General features: G+C 39.3%; 1 protein-coding gene across 1 annotated transcript; it reads right to left on the bottom strand.

The window, feature by feature from the left end:
- Nucleotides 1-426: 426 nt before the first annotated feature.
- Nucleotides 427-16715, bottom strand: ccnf (cyclin F). Its single transcript, XM_077557116.1, has 17 exons — nucleotides 16464-16715; nucleotides 15615-15766; nucleotides 15369-15475; nucleotides 15219-15286; nucleotides 13201-13397; nucleotides 12916-12969; nucleotides 12674-12778; nucleotides 10147-10224; nucleotides 8300-8454; nucleotides 8042-8206; nucleotides 7789-7912; nucleotides 6260-6437; nucleotides 6086-6173; nucleotides 5264-5363; nucleotides 5045-5178; nucleotides 4003-4178; nucleotides 427-2148 (listed from the first exon to the last, which is right to left on the bottom strand). Exons 1-17 carry the CDS (start codon nucleotides 16474-16476, stop codon nucleotides 1682-1684), a joined length of 2361 nt encoding a protein of 786 aa, XP_077413242.1. The 5' UTR covers nucleotides 16477-16715; the 3' UTR covers nucleotides 427-1681.
- Nucleotides 16716-17922: the final 1207 nt, after the last annotated feature.

The raw sequence follows: 17922 nt of genomic DNA, 5'->3' as shown, positions 1-17922 counted from the left end.
TGAGACTAAAAATGTTACTCCAAAGTTCAGCCATTGTGACCTATAACCTCCATCCATCCACCGTATTCTCACGAGGGTCTGCACAACTTAAAAAATAGAGATAATGTGGTCGCACAAGTGTGCACACACTCTTACAACTGGGGATGTGGTCGTGTTCAGAATGACCCAATCACATTTAAACTCTTGTTAAAATACCTGCCAGCTACCATATTACCTGGTGAATTAGAAATAAAGTTAAGATGTTCTAGTAAGCTCTGAATTGTACAGATTAAAGGTGAATTTAATGGTAGAAAAAGTGTTGGCATTTATTTAATGAAAAACAGGCATTTGAATGGGGGATAGGGAGTAAGACAAGCACTTATGCGTGATTTTATTAGTAAACATCAAGTCTAACTGTAGTTTAATTGGAAAAAGCTTCAGATCCAAAGAATAAATTCACAATCCATGATGGATTTATTTGAAAAAACACTTTCAAGGACATCACAGCTGTGTACTGTACGGTAGAAAAATGCTGCCTAATGTGTGTAATGACAATTTTAATTTTAACACATTTTCAAGTAGTAGTGGCACATTTGTTCCTCACTTAAACATACAAGTACTATGTACATTAAAGAAAACACACGAGAGAACCAGTCCATTCTACTAATATTGATATAATATGAATGTTCAGTGAGCCACCATAGCATCAACATGAAGATCCTGCATGTGTCCGACCTCTTTCCCCCAACAACAAAGTCATGTTTACACAAGAAAATTACTTGGGGGGGGGAAAAAAAATAAAAATAAATAATATTTGATTGTGTAGACTGGCAGTGTGTCTTTTTAGTGCGCTGTAGCGATCACTGAAGAGCACATGTTGACATTCACAGTTTTCCCCCCTAACATAAAATGGTTACACAGTACCTTTGGCACACAGCGTGTTCAGTGGTTTGGCAAATACAAGATGCGCTTGTATGGACAGTGCATTTGAAAAACTAACAAAATCCAAAATAACCCAAGTTAAGGTTTCCTCACAGTTTGCAACCATCCAATGAGGTCATCGTTTTTTTTGTTTTTTAAAGAAAAAGGTCCTGAGTAAAGCCAGTGGTTTCATAATAGATAACCACAGGATTTAGTTTATGGGAGGTATGGTTGATTTTTTTCCCCTGTAAACAAAAATGAAACATACTGTATCAGTGCTGCCAAGAGGTTACATTTAGCGAACTAACAAACCGCCTTTTGTTCAATCTTTCTGCAGAATGGGACCAAATTGACTAAATAACTAAACCAGCACCTAATATGGCGTACAAGGGGGGCCCTGTTTGCGATGGTCCCGACGTGAGGTGTAAGAAGGTACACTCAGTTAGTTATCTCACCACCATACTTAGTTTTTCTTTTCTTTTTTTTAATTCAGATACTTTTGATGCTCGATGAAATTGTTTCTATTGGTTTTCCCTTTTTACCAATACATCCATTACTTATATTGTTACATAATAAGATATTTTATTAATGCCTTTGGTCCAAATTGAGATTGTTTGGCTTTTTGAGCTCAACTAAAAGGCATTCTTACATATATGGGATGACATTTCACGATGAACCTAAAATGCAAAACAACCTTTACAGGGGAACTTAATTTAACATGCCTTTTATGTACATCCTGAAATGGCACCCAAATTTGAATATCCCGACTGACATTCGCAATCTAGAGAATCCGAAAGCCCACATTGGATGAATACTGCTCATCTTCTTCTTCCTCCTCCTCCTCCTCATCTTCTTCCCTCCTCACCTCACCTCCACTGTGTGCCGCAGAGTTTTTCCGCTTCACTTGCTTGCTGGAGTGGCCCCGGGGCCTTTGCATGGGGACCAAAAGGCGGAAGCCCGGCTGGGAATGAGCGGAGGCGGCCTTGTTGAGGGAAGTGGGGAAAGTTTGGAGCGTGCACTGGACAAGAGAAGTGGAGATGCAAGACGAAGATGTGGGGCTGACGCTCTGCACCGACGAGTAGCCCGAACTGTGACGGTCCATGGAAAAGAAAAGGCCGTCCCGCTCTTTGGTGTGCCGGGCCTGGTCTCTTTCAGCCTCGCTGAAGCCGTCTTCGTCGCTGGACAGCGATCGGCAATTCTCTTGACCAGCGTTTGTGACGGCGTCCATTTTGATGGATATTATGGAAACTGTCAAAAAGAGAAAGATGTGCGATGAGTCCCAGGGTTTCGGCAGTGAACGTGACCACGAGTGCTGAGTCATCTCCAGGCAGTAACACAATGGTCCAAATGGACTGCTGAGTCATGCTCTAATGGCGCAGATGCATTACGAGTAATTTCGAGGCCCTTTGAGTGTCATGTTTACACTCCATATTCACTTCTCCTATTGTATTGGAAGCAACTGTGGCACTATTTTATACGTCAAACCAACATCGACATTGTGTGAAATTACATGTACTCCATGTCGTGCCAATTGCCGCTTTGTAAATGACATTTCTTCTTTCGAGGCAATGCCGCCGAGATGTCCTAGGAAGAAACTAATTCTGTCTGAGACTTTCAAAAGAAGACAACATAGACACATTTAAACATGATCAGATAGAAATGTAATTTCAAAATCTCGAGTCAAACCACACAAGTTTCAAAGGAAAAAAACTGAGCTTAAGACTTAATTCTTAGATGAGCTTGCTTGGTAAGCAGAATGAGGTAATTTTCTTTGTGCTTCTTAAAATAAGTTGTATGTTTTATTTTATTTTGTTCTGACCTTTGAAGTGATATTGTGTTCATACGTACTTTGTTTTCATAGCATTTAGATGACTGCACAGTGCACACAGTGTCTAATGGTACCAATTGGAAAAATAAAGCAAGGCACCCATTAACTCATTCACTGCTATTGACGTCAAAAAATCATTAGAACTATTTTGGACTGTAGGATACCTTTATCTCCAAACTTGTGTTTGCTAGGTGACCTAACAACAACTGATTTACCACATAAACAATTTCAATCTACACTTGTAGCCCTTACTATCGCTAAAAAAACAATTCTTGTTAACTGGAAAAATAAACAAACTCTGAATATCGACCAATGGTCTAACCTCCTCATAAATCACATTTTAATGGAAAAAATATCTGCCTCAAATAAAAACCAAATATCAAAATTTATAGAAACATGGTCTACGTATATAGAATTTTTTAACCTAATTCCGGTTACTTAATTCTGTCTGTTAGCGAGAGCCACTACATCGTGATAACTTACATTGATGTTTCTGCATCTGGCAATTTATTATTATATTATATTATTAGTATGGGATTTTTTTTTAATGGGCTTTAGGTGAACTGATGAATACACACACGCTCGCGCGCACGCACGCACACACACACACACACACACACACACACGCACATACACATACTCACCCACATACAAAAAAAAGGGCATATATATATATATATATATATATATATATATATATATATATATATATATATATGTGTGTATATATATATGTATATGTATTTAAAAAAAAATATATTAAATTTTTTTTAATTGAAAAAAAAAAATCATTAGAACTATTTTTATTAGTTTTACATTTTTTCCCACTTTTGTTAACAAGAGTATGAAAACCTAGACTTTTTTTTTTTATTGTACATTTAGAACTATATAAAATTTATGATTAAGCGCGAGTTAACTATTGAAGTCATGTGATTAATTACAATTCAAAATTAGGAGCGTCGGGCAATTAAAATCATAATTAATTGCATGACTTCATGATTAATCACAAATTTTATATCTGTTTTAAATGTACAATAAAAAAAATAGGTTTTCATACTCTTGTTAACAAAAGTGGGAAAAAATGTTAATCTATTAGAAATAGTTCAAATGAATTTTTGACGTCTATAACCGTCAATGGCAGTGAATGAGTTAAAAGGTCTCGCCTTCGCCTGTTCATTGAGCTGAGGAAGGGCTTCGTCTTTTTTTTTGTAAAACCCATAGGTGGATGAACACAAGCTACATTCAAATTCCCAATGTATTGCCATGTGACTCACAATTTCCATCCTTCTCCCCCTCGCTCTCCTCTTGGTCGCCCTCGTAGCCGGAGGAGGAAGTGTCCAGACTCCAGTCCAGGATGTCGCCCAGCAGCCTCTGCTCCTGATTGGACAGCTCTGCAGTGGGCGTGGTTACTCGGCTGCCTCTGTCTGCCTGCATGCCGTCATCGCGCCTCCTTGGGAGGAGATGAGAGGGTGAGTCATTGGATTGTCTCACAGATGGATCAAATAAACACCTTCTGGACTAAACAGCTTAGGTCTGTTGTGGATGAAAGGAGGAAAGTTGAAGTGATGCAAGCTAAATGAGCAAAGCCAGGAGTAAGAGGACTTGTCATGTTGACTCACACCTTTTGTACACACTGTCTTTGTTTGTGTACTTTAAAGGGGACATTTTATGGAAACTGTACTTACTGGGTTTACAATCGAGAAAACAAGTTACGTATACAATTATGTATTACAAGTAAACCTTTTGGGGACAGCAAAAATCCTTGAGTAACTGACGCCTCCCTAACAAGGTTTATAATTACGTAGAGCTGACCCACGTTGGCAGCAGATGCTCCGTAATTCATATCAAAATAGTTCCTAGTTGGCACCAAACTAATACTTTAATATTACACAGTGCTTTCAAACAATGTCCAGACTTCATTTTATCATGCAAAAATACAGTAGTCCAATCACCCCCCATGAGTGTGATGCCTCAGCCGTTATGTTCAAGCCCCAGGTAAGCAGAGCTGCACTGAATTAGGTTATTCTTAGTCAAAATGTATCTCAAACACTTTTTTTTTGGGCGCCAATTACTTTTTTCCTCCCCTCTTATGGCATCTTACAGCAGTGTTTGTCAAAAGAGCACAAAAATACTCATATAAGCAGTTCAAACCCAGAACCTTCAGGTTGTGAGGCAAAGATTCTAACCACGAGCTCGCCATGCAGCCCCACGTTTGACTTTAGCTCATATTTGAAGCAGTTTACAGAAACTGATTGTAAAGAAGGTGCATGTTCACATCATGTAGCTGTATTGTGATGAGAATTTTGTGTGCGTTACCTTTTACTGGTGCTGGAAGGCGAGGCAAGGAAGGCGTGGATGTCCGCAGGTTGGCCTGTGGGACTGGGAGGCTCCAACTGAGGTTCCACTTCAGGAATCTCAAGGATGTGACACAGCTCCTTATAATCCATCACCTTGGAAAGCAAGCACTTTTTTAAGACACACACACACACACATGATATTTTTGGGAGATTGAAGAGACTGTAAAGGTGTATGTACTTTCTCCCTGCTGATGTGCTGGTAGATGTCATCTTCGAAGCGCTGCTTCACGCCAGTGAGCGACACGTGTCGGTAATCTTTGGGAGCATCTTGAGTGAAACTGAGGAAGGAAATGGGACAAAACAGTCAAGAAAATGGCATTCGTGCACTCTTTGTGACAAACCGCAATGCTCATCAACCATGGAGTTAAATATAATAATAATATGTTTTAGGATTCGGGTTAATTTTCCTTGGCCACCAGACATGAAATAATCTTATAGCTCATGAGTCGGACTTCATTGAACGTGCTGAGAGACAGATTACTAATCGATGGTCATTATTTTCCAATTTTCTGTGTTATTAATGCCAAGCGAAGGATTTGATATAAGAAGGAGGGTAAGCACGTCATCAAGATTAGAGGTTGCGGCGTTGTGCAGTCAGTAAAACACAGTGGAAGCTCTAATGTGGAACACAATCCTCTCCAATTTCCCCCAGCAATGAATTCAAAGTGCATTCGTTTTGTCGCCGTCACAAAATTGTTATTAATCGGAAAAGCAATGTTTGTAGTAGTATCAAAAGAATTCAGATAAACTAAGTCTAGCATACAATCTTTTACCGCAGAGATGTAATAAAACTACTTTTCAACATTAATATAAAAATCCATCAACGCAGACCGTTTCCTTGGCAACTACGGAAATTATAGGTTGTAGTGAAAGCAGCGAGCGGCTCAGCGAACAGCACAAAGGAGGCATACATCAACCATGATACTGGTGGGGAAAAGCATCCGCGTGTGAAGCAGGGCTGCGCAATAGTGAGCGATTGTGCGCCGTGAGAGCGGCTTACCACTTGGCATAAAGCAGCGTAGCCAGCTGGGTGAGGTCTTGCTTGGAGAAGCCGGTGTAGTCCACCAACTGACTGGGCCAGACGGGTGCTGCGTACATCAAAATGAAATTAATGGATCATGCCAGCAAAACGACAAATGCGGCTCCTCAACCGGGCAGGACGGCGGCGCTTTACCGTAGTGATGCAGCGCTCTGGTGAGCAGCAGCACGGCGCAGGCCATCTTAGCGGGGGTCGTCGTCAGGGTGGAGTGGAGGAGGCATAGCTCGCAGATGTAGCTGAAGAGGTGCGTGGTCCGGAGCTCCAAGGGGAGGAGGGACAGCAGCACCTCGCCGTAGTCCAGAAGTGTGGGGCTCTGAGGTGGACCGCACAGAATAACTACAATTAGCGTTTTGTTCAATGCATTTATTGGCAGACTATAAATGTAACCTCACTGTAAATAGGATGCAATAAACTGTTGGGGTCACCAACTAAAACAACAGTGTACTAACTACCCGTTATATAGACCTGTCCACCACTTTATTAGGTACACCCGCACATGGCAGAAAGAAATTTTTCTCTCCCTATTGATCACGTCTATCAGTAAAAGACAGAGATTATCGTTTTAGTCAAAATGATTATCTTGCAATGTGGGTGTATTAACAGGGATTGTTCATCCTTGATATGCTGAGGAATATGGTTGGAGCAGACAATCATAAATGTAAAAAAATAAAAATAAATCACAAATCCGTATGTGTGGTCAACTCCGAGTCAGGCCGAGCCATGGACTCAGTGATTATGACGTGAAAGCAACAGTAACCAATGGGGTAAATGCCACGGACTTCCAACACTCGCACCCCCGACCCATCCCCCCAACCGTGCGCTCCCGCTCATCGGCGGGAGGGTGTCTCGGCTATCTGAAATGCTTCGGACACCGAGGCAGACACTACACACTCGCAGCCTCGCACCCGTCGACGGGAACGCGCAACCGAGGGGAGCAAAGTCGGAAGCGCAAGTACTGGGACGCGGCCCACACGTCGCAAACCGGAAACAAAAACAAAGTTGATGGGTGAAAACCCGGAAGTGCCGCCTCCTCCTCCGTAGCATATAGTCCATTGGGTAGTGACCTAAAGATCGGCAAACTAAAAATAAATCATTTGTTTGAATGGCAATAGAATGGATAGTTTGATTAAAGTGGATAAAACACTAAATATTGAAGGTAAACAGGAAGAATGTGTTCCATTTCACTCTATTTATACACTTCACTCACTCATTTTTCCTAGTTCGTCACTATTCATTTAATTTGTAGTGGCCTAACAGTACCATATACATACACATTTTTTGGGGGGTGGGAGCCTTTGGTAAAAGGAAAGGAAACCAAACCTTTTTGAGATTCACATTTTTCATTTAACACATTTTCTTTTTTTCTTCTTCTTTTTTTTTAATCAGAAAGACATAAAAAAAATCTATAAATGATTTTTTATTATTTAAATAAAAAAACAATTCTCAATTTAAAAACGTAGCTTTTTCATTAGAGATGTTTAAACAAATGCAATCCAAAAACTAGTTTTGTTTATTTATTTATTTTTTGCAGGAAACAATTCACAGTTGGAAATGTGGGCTACTTTTTATTCAACAAATGGTGTGATTTTGTTTTATTTGGGGAAAACACTAATAAATACAAAAAAGTGTGATTTTTTGGGGGGGTAGTTAGAGTCTAGACTCACCCTGATCTTCCCGCCCAGCACAGAGACGACCTCTCCCATCATTCGGACCAGATCTTCATACTTGTAGGTGTTGTCCGTGAGCCACACTGCTTCTCTTATGGTAAGAATATCCTTACTGATGTAGCTACAAAGATTTAAAAAAGAAGAAGAAGAAAATCAGCTCTTTGTTTCCGCATACAAAATACCTCTACCTAAATTTGAGTGTGGAAAAACCCTAAAAAAGGGATGACAAGCAAGTCGTTTGAATTCTTACCGTGTACAAACCACCATGCAGGCGATCCCCAGCAGCTGAAGGCGAACCTTGGGAACGGAGCGGAGCGCTAAATAGCGGTCTACGCAGCCGACGGTCACATGCAGTGTCAGGCTGGAAAAATCCTTCATGGTGGTCACCTCCACCAGCCAGTCCACCAGAATGTACCTACAGAGTGAGACAAAAAAGAAAAAAGGACAGAGTGAGGACCGAGCGGCCAACGATGGGATAGCGTTATGATCGTGGGCGATTTGCCGTTACCTCATGCTGTCCTTAATGCCCTGTCGGAGGATACTGTGACTGCCACGCCGCTCTGCCTCTTGGGAGGTGATGAAAAGTTGCGACACCAAGTCTGAGCAGGCTTTAGTCTCTAAACCCAGCGGATTGCCATTGCTACACACTTTGGCCAGGGAGACCTGCATGGACAGAGGCAAGCTGTTAGGGGCCTACGTTAAAAAGGAGAACGCTGTGGATTAGTACACTCATTTGAAGAGTGACGCCACTTGTGAATTTTTAGGGAGGCCAACTGTCACTCTGCCGATTTGAGATTGTGAGTTACAAGTGAAAATTTGAGTTATTGGTTGTGGATGGTGGCACAGAAATTCATTCAGATTTTATTAACTCTTTGACTGCCAGACGTTTTCAGAAAAGGGATGCCGTGGGTGCCAGCCGATTTAAGCATTTTGACTGATCTTTCAAGGTCCACAGAAAAGTATGTGTTTGGACTATGGAAACACACATACTGCCAAATGAAAGATTGGACTCTCATCTTTCATCAGAAAAAATAAGTTTGTTTCTACCTTATTCCGTTTTTCAGTAATCAACAATAGAAAATGGTTAGTTTCACCTCTGTTTTAAAACAAACGTCTTTTAACGTCTTTGGCACTCCTCCATAGGATTTTACTAAACGTTATTTAACGTTTTTGGCAGTCAAAGTTTTTTTAATTGACGGTGCAGAAAATGCAAACCAACATTTTTTTCTATGATTTGCTTACTGGCTTGGTAAGTACGTAACGCGTCATAAATGAGACAAAAGTAAATGCCTTATTTTGATTCAACACAATGATAACCAGTCTGCTTTCATAGAAGAATAAAGACATCTGAGAATAGGCCTTAAATGATTAATGTATTGTCAAAAACAATTCGATTCATTTGATATTAGCTTAGGTGTCGATTAATCGTTGCACCTCTAATTAGCACACTAAAATTGTAGTAAGACTAGAGCTGTCAAACAATTAAATTTTTTAAATCAGATTAATCACATCTTAGAATTTTGATTCATCACGATTAATCGCTTAATAAAAAAGGCTTTTTTAATCAACATTTTTTCCCCCGCCAAATTTGAAGAGCATTGGTTATGTGTTAATTCTTTTGACATTTAATGTTTTGAGGACGTCTTCAAATAATTTGTATCCACTGCACACGCTCATCCTCCTCTTCTTTTTTTTTTTTTAAATCAGTTAATTACTTGATTACATTAAAAATGACCCCAATATTTTGACATGATCAGATATTTTAAATGTAATACGCAAACATTTATGAAATGCTTTACTTTAATGCACGTAATTATGTTCATTGCTCAAACACAACCTGTGCTACCTTAAACGTAGCCGTCCGCTGTCACGCTAAAGGATCATCTATTATCAAAATTAATAGTGCGATTAATCTGCGTTAATTCGTGATTAATGCGATATTTTTTTGTGATTAATTAACGCTTTAACTTTGACAGCACTAAGTAAGACGTACAGCTAAAAGAATAAAACTCATAGCTGTATAGGCTTTATTCTCTGCAAAACAATGAAAATGACTGTATCATACAGAATGGATTTGACAGTCATCTTTGTGTCTTCATGCATGTATTGTACTGCCTGTAGTGGCCATGACACACCAGAAGGGGCAGAACAAAGCTGATTGTATAGATCTACAAACTGGTGGATTATTCTCTTAATTACCTTTAACTACATCATTACTGTGTGGTTTCTTTTATGTTAGTACAATACCAAAGAATGCTAGTTTTCATACTTAAAATAAAAAACACATCACAGAAGCTTGATTTTTTTAAATTAAAGTTTGTCACATCTATTGGACACACATTCCTGCGTACACACCTGTGCTTCCCAGCATCCTCTTGCAGCGCAGTCCCTGAGGGTTCGAATACACTCGAGGTACCGGCCTGGATCTGACATCTGCAAGTCACAAGAGAAACACAAATAACACATGTCCCATGAAAAGAAAATCAATGGTGTTTTGTTTTGGGGTATAACACACTAAATAACATTTTAGTATGGCGCAAACAAATTCATACCGTTTACGCAGTTAATTATAATACACAAGACCAATTTAGACGTTTTTCATGTATTTTATAGCTGTCGTGATTTGAAGAGCTCTTTTTCTAAATGCTATACATATATTTCGATTATTCTGACACAAGTGGCTAGGGGTGTGAATTGCCTAGTACCTGGCGATTCAATTCGTATCATGATTCATAGATCACGATTTGATTTGATACCGATTAATCCCGATACAAATCTATAAATTGATTATTGCGATTTTGTTTTTTTTCAAACTCAAATTTAGAAAATACTAATCCATAAACTTGTACATGTACACTGTAAGATTTGTACGAAAATGTATTTATTTATCAGAAACTTTATGCTTATAACAAACAATCTGTTTCATGTTTGAACAGCATTAGAATAAAATATTAAGGCTTAATGTCTAATTAATATAACATTTTTCTATGCTTAATGTGTAAATCCTAACCCTAAGTAAGACGTTTTGTTGAATATTCCCATAAAAAAAAATTATGTTTAAAAATAGATTCGGCCGCTTATCGAATCGATTCGAGAATTGCGCGCTGTAATATGGCGCTATATTGCCGAATCGATTTTTTTTCACACCCCTACAAATGGCATTTATAAAATGTTATCTTGTTAAAACAATTGACTGATTTTATTTGAAATATGTTGAACAAAAAATAACAGCCAGGATGCAATGCATGGCATCAATTATTTTTTTAATTTGTCTTTTGCTGTGTTGTGGGAAAACAGCTCTTTGCATATATAACAATACCTACAAGTTAAGCCCAAAAATGAGTCATGCCAAGCAAAATCTTGAATTAAAATTATATTGTATTCAGCTGTTAACTGGAAATGACTCAAGACCGAAGATCTGTAGAAATTTTCATTTGGAAAAAAATTGCCTGTTTAAAAATAAATAAATAAATTACAAAAGGGTCCATGTCCAAAAGTAGTCACCCCTTCCCAATACATCTATTGAATATTCAAATTTCATATTTTACTAGTTTAATATGAGTAAGTGTACAAAAGATGTACTGTTATATAAACTGCTGATAATAGCTATTTTTTCAAGTCGACTACAACCCCCCACATTAACACATTACAGTGTGAGTCTTTACACTGTAAGACTCCAGGAAGGTGAAAGAGAAGCAACGAGTGTCAGATGCAACAATCTTGCCATTCTATAGGTATCAGGTCTGTCTGAGAAACTCCGAAGGATTTTTAAACTACCATTACATTCCAGTAGACTTCAAACCAGGCAACACCCTAAAACAAAGGCTGATACATCCTACCAAACAGCTGACACCCCGTTCTCACAAAAGCAATCTGGTGGTGTATGCAGTCACATAATGGGGAAACCAAGCAACCTACATATTCTTGACAGAGGAGAAATATGGTTGAGGACTGAGAAGAAATCTATGTTTAGGTGGAAAGACCATCTGTTAAACACAGGAGGTGTCTTACAACAACACCTATCCCATAGAGAATGCCGTCCTTTCAAAAAGTCCCCATAAACTCAATGGTTTCCCCTCCGACAAACAACAAAAACACAGTCCGCTGTGACCGCAGAGGTACTGCAGATCCCTACCCACGACTTATTGACCAACAGACGCCTCTCTGCCAGGCATCTTAATGATGGTCGTTTGCATAAAGGGCTAGGCCATAATACTAGATCAATATGTACCGCGATAGACAGGCTTGGGGAGTAACGGAATACATGTACCACCGTTACGTAATCAGATTGCAAAAAAAATGTAACTGTATTCCATTACAGTTGCAGGAAAAAACATGTAATCAGATTACAGGCACATTTGTTAAAAATGGGGATTATTTTGAGGGATTACAATTTCTTCGATGAGAGAGTGCGAAAGAGGGCAAGAGAGAGAGAGAGAGAGAGCGAAGGACAGAGTGAGAGAGAGCGCGTGCATGCCTGCGAGTGGGCCAGTAGCGATCCAAAATTCAATTTTCTGCGCTCAGTGGCTTTAACTCATTGGTGTCCAAACTCGGTCCTTGAGGGCCGGTGTCCTGCAGGTTGTGAAGGTTTCCCTGCTCCATCACACCTGTTCCAATGAACAGGATCGTTATCAGGATGATGCAGAGCTTCAGGTGCGTTGGAGAAGAGGAGGAAGAGGAGCATCCAAAACCTGCAGGACTCTGGCCTTCCAGGACCGAGGTTTGGACACCACTGCTACTGCTGCTACTTATAATCGCAGATATCAACTTTTTCAGTTTGATTGCTATTCATTTGTCACAAGTTGACAATATTTGAAATGTGTCTTTCTATTGTCAAGTATTTTTAAGTTCACTGTCAGAATAGTGAAAATGTCAAACTCACAGCAGCTTTGCGGTTGTGCTCCCAAACAAGATAGGAGCTCTGCAAACAACCCGAACGCGAAGACTCTTCCAACATGGATATGGCTTCAGCGCGTTTGTCATCCTCCTAGAGAAAGGTGGGAGCACTGAGTATCACTCACAAAATTCTAAATTCTTCAGCTCGGATCCTGGTCTAATTAGAAGTGCTTTGTCATGCCTGCAATTTGTCTGAATGAAGTGTTGACCAAAGTAAGTGGGACTCACCTCAAATAGCTGTAACACTCTCGCCAAGCAGTGCAACAAGGGCCCCTTCTTCTCCTGGGAAAACAAAGATTTGGGGGAGGGGGGCAACTGTATTAAAAAAATAAAATAGAAAAAAAACTTTGGCTGAACTCATTTATGTTTAGTGTATTCTATCTGTGGCTTCCAACACAGTTTACGATCAATAATCACTCCCAAAAACGTGCGTTTCAGTAACTCCTTCAATTTCAATACCATTCCGCTCCCCCTAGTGTACAACTTTATGGCCACACGCTTCCCAAAGCCCACCTTGTTGTCGTTGCACTCGGCCTTGAGGCGTTCAAAGACGACCGCCTTGCAGCAGCTGCTGGTGGGCGACCACGGCGGCCGGATGAAGAGCCAGCTGAAGGGGTCGGCGGCGGGGGAGCGCAGGCTCTCGGCCAGGCTGAAGAAGTGCGACGCTTTGCGCCCGCACACGTCCGCGCGGCCCTCGTCGCTCAGTAGCGCTGTTGCGGGGGAATGATATGATCTCAACGTCTCGATCTCGTCTGCTCCAGTGGAACCACATAAAATGAACAAGACCCGATCCGTGACGCTGGTTGACTTCCAGATTTTTCCCCATGAAATCTTTACATGATGTCATGCAGTATGATGGTTTGAAGTTCCGATTGCCTTAACATTCCCCAGGAACATTTGGGATTACACAGTAGATGACTTTAGCAATTGATGGTTGAATTCAACGGTTTGAGGTACATTTGTGCAAAAATTTAAAAATAAAATCTTGGTTAAACTCCAAATAGCTGCACTTTGGGGTGTGCCAATGTAGGTTTTTTGTCATTACACAATAGATGTGCTTAGTGATTGATGGTTGAACTCCAAATTCCTCTACTTCGGGGTGTTCCACTGTAATTTGGTGTCATTACACAATGGATGGCCTAAGCAATTGATGGTTGAAATTTCAAGTTGTTTTTTTATGCATACATCTCAATCATGACTGAAGCTCAGATTATACCACTTTTGGGGTATTCCACTGTAATGCTTATTGTCATTAAGGGTGTGAATTGCCTAGTAATTGCCTAGATTCGTATCACGATTCATAGGTCACAATTCGATTCGATTCAGCCCAATACGAATCTAAAAATTGATTATTGCGATTTTTAAAACTCAAATTTAGAAAATACTTATCAGTAAACGTGTACATGTACACTGTAAGATTTGTATGAAAATGTATTTATTTATCTGAAAATTCAGGCTTATAACCGAGCCACTGTATTTAACAGGTTGCAGTAGGGGTGTTAGAAAAAATTGATTCGGCAATATATTGCGATATTACAGCGCGCAATTCTCGAATCGATTCGATATGCGGCCGAATCGATTTTTAAACATACATTTTTTATGGGAATATTCAACAAAATGTCTTACTTAGGGTTAGGAGTCACACATTAAACATGGAAGAATGTTATATTAATGGAACATTAAGCCTTAATATTTGATTTCAGTGCTGTTCAAACGTGAAAGACTGCAATTTATTTGTTCAATGCAGTGGCTCAGTTATAAGCCTGAATTTTCAGATAAATAAATGTTCATACAAATATACTGTACAAGTTTACTGATTAGTATTTTCTAAATTTGAGTAAAAAAATGTTTTAATCGCAATAATCAATTTATAGATTTGCATCAGGATTAATCGGTATCGAATCGTGACCTATGAATCGCCAGGTACTAAGCAATTCACACCCCTAGGTTGCAGTCTGTTTCATGTTTGAACAGCACTGAAATAAAATATTAAGGCTTAATGTTCCATTAATATAACATTCTTACATGCTTATTGTGTGAAACCTAACCCTAAGTAAGACGTTTTGTTAAATATTCCCGATTAAATCGATAAAAATCTATTCGGCTGCATATCGAATCGATTCGAGAATTGCGCACTGTAATATCGCAATATATTGCTGAATAGATTTTTTTCTAACACCCCTAATTGTCATTGTATAAAACAAACTTTGAAATAAATGGCTGAACTATAAATTATGTTGGAGGGATATTTATTGAGAAAATGTTGGTTAAACTCCAACTTGTAGCACTTTTGGGGTGTTCCACTGTAATTTGTTGTCATAAAACAACTCAACAGATAAGCCACTATTTTCATAAAAGCAACTGATGATTGAGCCACCAAGTTTTGGTTGAGGCATATTTTGCCATGGGCTAATTATTTTTTTTACAGTGACAGTTTGGTCCAGGAGTAGATTCTTTAATAATTGATCACAGAATGGCAAAACGTATTTTCAAGTTGACCAGCATCACAGAACACATTGCATTTTACTTACGTCCTTCGTTGTACAAATAAGCAATCCCTAACTTGACAGCCACTTCAAAATTCCCTTTTTCTGCGGCTCTGTGAAGAAAAAAAAAAGTAGAGGTAAGAGAAAACACTGAGAAAAAGGAGTCAACTAACTGCTGATATTTTTTGTTTTTACCTTTCAAATAACCATAAATTTTCAGGGGAGGGCCAAGTGTCTCTGAAGCTGGCCCGGGCCCAAACACTGGCGTGGTTGTCAACAATGTCACGCAGCTGAGAGTGAACCTGCAACCAGGAGAGCTTACTTTAGTCAACACAGCAGCAGAAGCACAACAGATGGGGGGGCACGGCGAAACGTGTGCTTGCAAAAAATGGCGTGGACTTGTCGAGTGTGTGTTGGAGAATGATGATGACGATGACTCACAGCCCTGATAGACAACAGGTCTTCAGCAGAGAAGTACTGGAACACATAGAGAAGGACCTCCTCAGGCAGACTCAGCAAGGTGGTGTTTGTCGTGCGCAGGCGAACCCTTTTTCGAACCGGGACGGAGTAGCATTTTGGGCAATGGCAGTGGACTGATAACAAAAAAAAGGCAGTGGCAATTCAGAAAATTTACTTTTATTTCAAAATGTAGTCCAATCATATTCACAAACATTGTACACATTATTCCACTGTATCTTATTGTTATTTTAGCACTGCATATTTTAGTTGCATTTTAGCATAGTTTTTACTTTGTAAACAATTTTCATTTGTCTACATCATGCAATTTCCCCCATTCTTAAAGTTTACGTGGTTTGTCACATTTACGTCAGACACAATTCAAAAGCAGAGATAACAATCCATTGTGTCACCTCATTAAACCACCGATTTTAATGCGATTAAATAATGAGATTAACGTTTAAAACTATTTAAACAAAACATGCTAAACTGACTGTAGAGTGGATTGGTAGCTCGCTGGCGAGCTCAACAAGTCAGCCCAAGTGAGCGCCCAAATTTCCCTCCCGTGGCTCAAGTGGTGTGAATTTTCAACTTTAAGTTCCACGCTGTTCAACATTCGTGGTGTACTTTTAGATTATTTCAACTCTTAGCAGGTCAGATGGTTTTACAAAAATACTGAGGCCAATGTGTTAATATGCGCCGTTTAGCCTGTATGTCGAGCTAACAGCGCTAACTCTGTCAAATGGTAACATTTTCTTAATCGACGGCTTTCACATGTACGAGCTACAACATTTACATCCACAAGAGGTTATTTAAGATGGGAAAAACACTTACCGCCGGCTTTCATTGCAAGTGTACTCGATGTACAGTATGTTGAATCTTCCCACCGGCGAAATTCACAGCACTCAAGCAGCAACTTAAACCTCACGACAAAGTCGGCTAAAGTGTCAAATTTAAAACTATTTGGGGTGGGAAACTTGTGGTCAAATTGCACCTTCGGTTCCGAGTTGGAGCAACACTAATAACTAATGTTTGAAATTGTTGGCCGAATTCAAATCCCACCAATGCACCATGAGTCCTTCCTTGCTGGGCACGCCTCGAAGCTCCCTAAGCACCGCCCGCGCCGACTGTTTAAACATTAGATTTGATTTGATTGGCCGCACCCAGGTCCACCACGATTGGCTGGCGGTGGCCACAAACGGTCCTATTGGCCGGAGTTTTATAAACTGGAAAATGCTCCATCGCGATTGGATAAAGGGGTTGCGATTCGAAGTACGCGCTCGTCAACAAGGGTATGCTATTGGTTGATCTGATTATCAAGAACGCCCACTGACTGATCGTACTGAGGATTGTGGGATACGTAGTTATGTAAAATAATGTACAATTTAAAGGTACGAAATTTAAAGAGATATACACAGATTTGTTAAAAGGGTAAAGTAAAGCGTGAACTTAAAAATGTCAAACAAGTTTATATATATAAAAAACGTGTTTAAAAAAAGTCTGGTAAAATTAAATGTACTGATTCCTGAAACAAAAGAAAAAAAGTACAGACTCAGAAATGCACTTTTGTACAAAAGTAAATATCAATCTTTACTGTGAGTTATGTAGAAATACCTGTTTTGACAACATGTTATAACAAGAAAAAATATTGTATTTTTTATTGGAAAATTATTGAAAAGAAAAGATACATTTATGGCCACTGTTATAAAGCTAAATTCTGACACAAAATCAGGACACAACTGACACAATGGCCTACATGAGCAAAACAATTAGCTAAAAAAACAAACACCTTATATGTATGTGTTTTTTCAGCGTAGTGCCAGAATTTGATGGTTTACAGGTTGATATTAACGTAAAAATCATTGCTTATAAACATTCTTATTCATCCAGATAATTTCATTCTCAGGGCATTGAATCAGTCTACAACAAGTATCGATTCAAATGCATTGCGAGTAAAAAAACATTTTTTTTTGCCATGGACAAGGAATAGATTGCTTCCACAAATCTGCAGGGTCATCATGAAATGTTGACGTTCCGTTTCCCCGATATTACTGCTGTCCCTCCTTTTGCGCCTTATTAGATAACAAGATCTCAATCACTCACTCATTCAATCAAAATCCAATCAATGATAACTTGAAAAAACTATTTAAAAATTGTGAAAGGCAAATCATACAAGTAACTCTGCGGCATCTGTATGAACGATTACGCCGAGAACACTACTGTATTTTAATGTTGGTAATGATTGGAAAGCTAAGAATACTTTATGTATAATTTAGGGTTAGGTGGTAAAAAC

This window comes from Vanacampus margaritifer, chromosome 2 (genome assembly GCF_051991255.1).
Source record: "Vanacampus margaritifer isolate UIUO_Vmar chromosome 2, RoL_Vmar_1.0, whole genome shotgun sequence".
NCBI classification, from domain to species: Eukaryota; Metazoa; Chordata; class Actinopteri; order Syngnathiformes; family Syngnathidae; genus Vanacampus; species Vanacampus margaritifer.
Note: the sequence above shows the minus strand (reverse complement) of the source record. Positions and strands in the feature narration are given on the sequence as shown.